Raw genomic sequence first — 7,615 nt, 5'->3', positions numbered from 1 at the left:
TTTAACCCCAGCATTTAGGAGGCTGAGACAGGAGGATTGAGGTTTGTGGACAGCCTCAGTTACTACTTAGTGAGGCCCTTTGCAACTCAGTGAGACTGTTTCAAAAAAAAAAATGAAAAATAGGGCTGGAGGTGTAGCTCAGCGGTCGAATGCCCCTGGGTTCCATCCTTAATACTGCAAAAAAAAAAAAAGTTTCCTGTAAAATTGTTAAATTTATTTGCATATACATACTTAGTTATATCTTGTTCTCTAATGAATATCCTACATTTTATTTTACTTATGTTTTATTATTATTTTTTTTTGGTGGTAGTGGGGTTCTTGGAAGCCCTTCTACTTCTTTGATACATTGTAATATTACATCATATTGGGGTATAGAGAAAAATACATGCACATAATTCTTGGTGCCCTTCCTACCAAGTCCCTTTTATATTTTATTTCTATAAAATTTTTAAGTATATTCATTATAAAAATTTTTATGCTCAGTTGTTCATCTTCATCATCAATATTATGAGTAAATATACATGTTTCTTAGTTTGCATCTATATTTATACAAGTTGACCATATACAATTCTCTTCATTATTAAATTATTAATTATCCTTCTTTTAGATTCTTTGACATATCAGTATAGCTTTTATTTCCTGATATATATCTATTATCATGGACATTAACAACATCATTGATTTCATGGTAAAAATCTTCAGTCTATAATGCCATCATAGGATGACCAAGAGGACAACTGCTACATTTATATTTGTTTGGGAAACCAGTAATTTTTGATCCATTTCAATGGTTTTAATTAACATGCATGCTAATAATTAAATCGATCTCTGATGAACTCTTCTGTTTCTACACTTAAACAATTTAAATGTTTTCGTGTCACAGAATTAAAGTCATTATGCCTACAATTCATTATGTGTAAAAAAAAATAAATAAAATAAAGTAGCCTCTTTTTTCTGTCCTGAGGTCTAGTGTTTGTGGGATGCAGACTAAATATACCACTGTTTAAAATAACAAAGTTAGACAATATTTATCAATATTTATTTTATTCAGAGTACTGTCTTAAGAGCAATTTGTGGATCATCTCATTTAAGTTACCTTATACTGGGTATAAAATAATATACATGTCAATTATGTAGTTAATATTTAGACACTCAATAAGTGTCGGGAATCCTGCCCGACAGCTGATGGGGCTTGGCGAGATGATGAGTACCGGACAACTTGAACACAAACCCACGAGCCGGGAGTCAAGTCAAGCGAGATCTCATTTATCTCCCTCCAAGCCATCCTTTATATAGTACCAAGCCACGAGGGGAATTTCCATGAGAAATAGCCTAGCCTATTCCGGGATAAAGATCACTAGCACATAGTTTACAGCCAATCCCAGGCCAGTACATGAGCCATTCATGTGTGTGGAAAGCTCCTTTAAAGGTAGAAAGGGAAAAAACGCTCAGTCTCCCCACCCATAATGAATGGAAAAACCACGCCTTCCTAGCTTCCTCCAGGCGCCATCTTTGCCCATTTTTTGCTGAATCACTTTACTTAAAGTTTTGCCTTAGGCCGCGCTGTATAGACACACCCCATCAAATAAGTATTACTCACCAAAACCAGAAATCTGGAATTCCAAACTTGAACTTAGAAAACAAGTGCAAATTTATTAAATTATTATGCTAAGTGTGTTAATGCTATTTTCTTTCAACAAAAGTAGTATTTTTCCATTTTCTATGAAAATAGGCTGAATATCTTTTAGGTTGGCTTGAGGTTTTATTTTTTATTTGCTTATTGCATGGGAGTGCACTGTATCTTTAGTTCTCCTATTTTTTCTGTGTCAGCATAAAATTCAAACTAGCCATTGAATTATTATGCTTTAAGCTGTTGTAGCAAAAATTTATAAAAATTACAGAAAATAAGGCTTCCATATAGAAGATATTGTCTAGCACTGTCCTAAACAAAGATTCATAAGCAAAAAATTAATGTTACATTTATTCAAATAGTTATTGTTCCTCCTAATGCTGTAATGATATAAGATAACCAGTATAACTTTAGATGCTCTCCAGTTGAGAAGTTGTTTGAGAAAAAAAGGAATCAAGATATCTGCTTTGTATCAACAAAGCATCTTGTTCAATGAAAAGACCTGAATAACCCTCTCCTGAATTTGCTTGGTCTTAACTCCATAAATGATAGGGTTGAGACTGGGTGGTACCACCACATAAAGATTAGCAAGAAGGATATGCACATGGAGGGGTATGCTCTGGCCCCCAAAACGGTGAGCAAAAAAGGAAAAGAAGGCTGGTGTATAGAACAGGAGGATGACACAGACATGGGAGCCGCAGGTACCCAGAGCCTTGAGTCGGGCATCTCGGGAGGGAATTCTAAACACAGTACCGAGTATGAGGGCATAGGAGATGATGATAAGCACCACATCTAGACAGGTAGAAAATAGGGCCACAATCACTCCATAGTAGATGTTGACTTTGATGCTATCACAGGCTAGTCTGGCAATGCCCATATGCTCACAGTATGAGTGTCGAATAACGTTCCTTCCACAATAAGTGAGCCGATAAACCAGAAAAACCAAAGGAAAACAGATGAAGAAACTCCTAGTCACTGAGGCTGCAGCCATTTTTGCAATGACTGAGGGGGTTAGAATGGTAGTGTATCTTAGTGGATAACAGATGGCCACATAACGGTCAAAGGCCATGGCCAGCAATATGGCCGATTCTGCCACAAAGATGAAGTGGAGGAAAAACATCTGGGACACACAGCTACCAAAAGAAATGCCCCCAGCTTTGAACCAGAAGATTGCTAGCATCTTTGGTGTGGTGACTGTGGAGAGAAAAATATCTGCTAGGGCTAACATGGACAAGAAAAAATACATGGGTTCATGAAGGGTGCGCTCAGTGAAGATCAGGAGTATTAAAAGGGTGTTGCCCACAAGAGCGACTAAGTACATGGAGCAGATGGGGATGGAGATCCATGTGTGTGCATCTTCCAGTCCTGGGATCCCAATCATGGTGTACCAGATATCTCTGAGGTTGGTGTGATTTGCAGATGTTATCATCTTTTACTTTTTCATCTGATAATGAATCTGGGAATGGAAAAAAGAAAGAGGAAAAAATGAAGAACAATTGTTGATCAGTGTGAATCTTGATAGAGTAAGAAAGTTTTTGTCTTCATAAAAGATTGCTGATCATTCATGACTTAAGTATGATAAGCCAGACACTGACTTATTGACTCACTCTCTTAGCACCAAACATTAAAATCTCTTGTAAACTTTTGCATGTCATAGTTTTTCTTTCTGTTTGATCGGTCATTTCTGATGCTTAATTACAATTTCTTTCTTGAGTTTCAGAAATATAAGGCTAAAATACAATTGTAATCTTTCTGGAAGCTGAAACCATTGAATCAATTACATTCATTATTCTTGTAATGTAATATTCCTTTCACAAAAAAGATGTACCTCCCGAGTAACTTACTTGAAATAAAAAAGTGTAGAGTCTTTGATTTTCACAATTCTCTATTAACTAACTTTTATGTATATTATAAACATATTGTTTTGCATGACAGAGTGCATGAATTTCACTTAAACCAACAGCATGCAGAGTGAACACTTATAGCACATTATTGTATCTCGGTATCATTGTTCTCTCTAGCTCTACACATATAACCTTCCTCAATCCATTCCTTCCCACCTGCCCTGTTTCTTTATCTCATTTGTTTCTCCTACTTCATCTTCATATATTAGTTCTTTCCATCTCTATATTTTTCTTTTCTTCTAGAACTTGAATATTACTGGCAAAAGCGAAAATAACTCATCAAAACAAAGTAAACAGAGAAAAGAAATAGGAGGGACTCTAGATGAAGAAGCAGAAACTATAAATGAGAAAATAAGGCAACCTAACTGAGGGGTAGGGAAGGGGGAAGAGGGAAATTCCCTAATGTACATGATGTACATTCACATCATGTATCAAAGTCACAAGAATCAAAGCCAATCACTAAGCCAAACATGAGAAGGAGGGAGGGGGAGACAATGAGGTGGGAAGTGAGGAAGGGCTAAATGAGTGATGTGTGTATGTATGCCTCTAGCATCTTGTATCCCATTAAGATGTATGACTACAATGCACCAATAAAAAATGAGAAAAGAACTTCAATAATTAAATAAGTTAAAGGTTACTTAATTTTTTTCTTTTTGTATAATATTATTCAAAAGAAAAAATGAAATATAAACCATAAGCATCCTCTATTTCAAGGACATTGTTCCTTTCTGAGGACATCCAATGTACAGACACAAGGAAACATAACTCAAAGCAGATCAGGGTAAGAATTGTGGAACACTTTTAATCACATGTGTATATAAACCTAAAATAGACATTATATTAAACTAGGACACTGTGCCAAAGATGCATGAAGGTGTAGTCATTAATTATTTTTATCAGAAAACCTTTAGGCTGTCAAGAGAAAGCATATTTTTGGACAGAAGAAGCAAAGCAAGTAAAAGCCTCAACTCAGGAATGAAAATATCTGTGCATATGAAGTCAGCTAGCACACTGAGAGTTTAGAAATATGAGAAATACGACCAGACAAATAGATTGTGACACTGAAAGCTAAACATTTGACAGATAAACTAAAGCCTTGATTTACTTTTCTATGCAAATAATTATTAGTTATTGAAAAACATTTGATGTTTCTATTTATTTACCAAAGTTTTAAAAATATAATATGATTCAAATTTAAGGGTTTTTTTGTTGTTGTTGTTGGCACTGGGGGTGGAACCTTGGGATTTTTCTACCTCTGGGCTGTACTCCCAGACCTATTTTATACTTTATTTGGAAACAGAGTCTCACTAAGTAGCTGAAACTGGCTTCGAACCTGTGCAATCCTTCTGTCTCAGCCTCCCAAGCACTGGGATTACAAGCATGCACCACCACGACCAGCTCAAATTCAAGTTTTATTCTTTCTAACTAGTCTTCCCAAACATGTACTTTTATTCTTTTTTTGGTGGTGGTGGTACTGGGGTGAAACCCAGAGGCTTTCTAACTCCAGGCTATACTCCCAGACCTATTTTACACTTTATTTGGAAACAGGGTCTCACTAAGTTGCTGAGAGCCTCACTAAGTAGCTGAGGCTGGCTTTGAACCTGCGCGATCCTCCTGTCTCAGCCTCCCAAGCGCGGGGATTACAAGCGTGCGCCACCACGCCCGGCTCAAACATGTACTTTTTTATTCCCACAATTATATGCTTATATAAACCCTAATTGCATGTCTTGTATTATTTTTCACCAACGAATGTTCAGTTTATGATGGCTATGAGTATATGTTCAGCATCTAGTATAATATATTTTTAAATAAATATTATTTGAAAAGCAGGAAGATTGAAGAGGAAGAAGAAAGCTAAATGGAGTTGTTCAATAGAAGAGAGCAGGCTTGTCAAAATGTGCCAAGCTCATGTGAAAAAATGAGACATCAAGAAGAAATACAAGTGAAAAAATGTAGAGTACAGAATAATAATGAATAAACACTTATACAGCTGTAGCAAGGGCGCTTGAAGTGAAGAAATAGAAGTATTTTCTAGTATCCTAGCAAAAAGATAAGCTACATATGAAGATCAGAGAGCCAACTGATTTCTCAATAGGAATGTTTGGTATTCCAGGATCAAGGTCAAGCAAAAAGAAACAGGAGACCTCACCACAGGAAGAGAGCATCCTTATCCAGCAGTTAAAGGATCTGTCCAGTGGATGGGCATTTAAAGGAGCCCTCAAGAGGGAAGCAATGCCAAGGAACCAAAAGACGAACAGGGGTAGTCAAAGGCGTCTCTGCCCTCTTCATCTGATGCGCACAGCTAAGAGGGTTTGTTCTTCATCCTGATGATCTTGTCCACTCTCACTTCTGTTCTTTACTTGGAACAGAAATACTTGGTCCTGTAGTGAAGCTTCTCACTCATGCCTGCTCCTCTCATGCTTATTCTCTATTATCATTCTTCTTTAAAGTTCTGACTAAACTACATTATGTACATGTACAAATATGTACCGATGATGATGAATTCCATTATTATGTATAATCATGATACATCAATTTAAATAATTTTAAATTTAATTTAAAATTTTAAATTCAGAGTACACTTTCCTTTAGTGAGCATGTATTAATATATTAAAATAAAATCCATAGGAGTACATTAATGGGTTGATCATGGAAACCAGGTTGTGTGTCAGCTAGACTACCAGTTTTTAAATAATCAGAACTGGCAGGGTTCTCACAATTCCAAGTGTGAGCCTCCGTTTTTACTTCCAGTCATTTGTTCTGATCTAAGAATCATCAAGAACTGCCATCTCCACTATTATGGCTCATATCATTTCTCATTTCTTTCTAATGACCAATATTTATCTTACTCAAAGCAGCAATATACTGCAGGTTTGAAATTATGCTAAATCCACAAACCGGGCATAAAAGGTCATAAATAGTTGTGAGCAACCAATTTAAGCTATCTCTAATTCTTTTCTTAGAGGTAATCACAACCTTGCCTCATGCATGCAGTCTACTGCTCATAAATTTGTTACTTATCCACAATGACATCTCGTTAAATCCCCTCTGAGTTTTCTGTCCTTTTTCCTATTTCTATCTTCTTCATGCTTCTATTTATATCATATTTGGTCTTTTCATTTTATTTCCAGTTCCACCTAACTCCAAATAAATTAGCACAGTTTCAGAACAAAAATAAACAAATGCAAACCAGAAACAATCCATTAAGTAAAATTTACCTTCAACCTTCTGAAATTAAAACTCTTCCTGCCTCAAGAAACTCTCTTCCATCACACTTGGCCTCCTTTCATGTCCTACCTTCTTTTTTTTTCTTTTTTTTTTTGGATGAAATAAAACAAATACCTTCTTTTAATATTCCAAAGGCATATTAGAAAACTAAAAATAATAAAGAAAATGATGCAGGATTATTATGAGAGGTGAAATCTAAAAGAATCTCAGGAATTTCTCACCACTTATAAGAAATCTAACAAGTGATTTATTCCAGTTTGAGCAACAAACTCCAGGCTCTATTTATTTCCATTTTATAAAAAAGCATCTTTCATATAATAGAATAATTATTATTCTATTATCTATTATTGTATATTCTACTGGAGACTGGCTGTTATCAAAACCATAAACCACACCGGCATGTTGACAAATGCTTCTAATACAGAACTTGAGGGGCTGAGTCAGAAGGATGGCAGATTCAAGATCAGCCTCAGCAACCTAGAGTGACTCTCAACAACTTAGTGAGATTTTGTTTCAAAATAAAAATAAACTGAGCATGGTGGCACACACTTGTAATACCAATACCTGAGAGGCTGGGGCAGGAGGATAGCAAGTTCAAAGGCAGACTCAACAATTTAGTGAGACTCTCAGCAACATATGAAGACCGTGTTTTATTTTTTTAATTTTTTGTTAATTTTTTTAAGACCGTGTTCTAAATTAAAAAATAAGGTAGGGTTGGAGGTAAAATGCCCCATGCTCAATCCCCAGTACCACAAAAATAAAACAAAATAAAAAAACATTTATCACCCTTCAATGAACTCTTCTTTAGCTTGAAATAATATAGTCTGGACAGGTAGTTAGACACTACCATGGA

At 35.7% G+C, this 7,615-nt stretch overlaps 1 protein-coding gene across 1 annotated transcript; it reads right to left on the bottom strand.

Moving 5' to 3' along the window:
• Positions 1 to 2,102: 2,102 nt before the first annotated feature.
• LOC308267447 (olfactory receptor 52Z1P-like) lies at positions 2,103 to 3,059 on the bottom strand (the record flags this gene model as incomplete). The annotated part of the gene is made up of 1 exon (XM_080702163.1): positions 2,103 to 3,059. The coding sequence occupies one exon, from the start codon at positions 3,057 to 3,059 to the stop codon at positions 2,103 to 2,105; it is 957 nt and encodes a 318-aa protein (XP_080558289.1).
• Between the last annotated feature and the right edge of the window lie 4,556 nt (positions 3,060 to 7,615).

This window comes from Muscardinus avellanarius, assembly GCF_963383645.1.
Source record: "Muscardinus avellanarius genome assembly, chromosome: 1".
Classification (NCBI taxonomy): Eukaryota; Metazoa; Chordata; class Mammalia; order Rodentia; family Gliridae; genus Muscardinus; species Muscardinus avellanarius.
The sequence above is the reverse complement of the archived record's forward strand: the minus strand, read 5'-3'. Positions and strand labels throughout refer to the sequence as shown.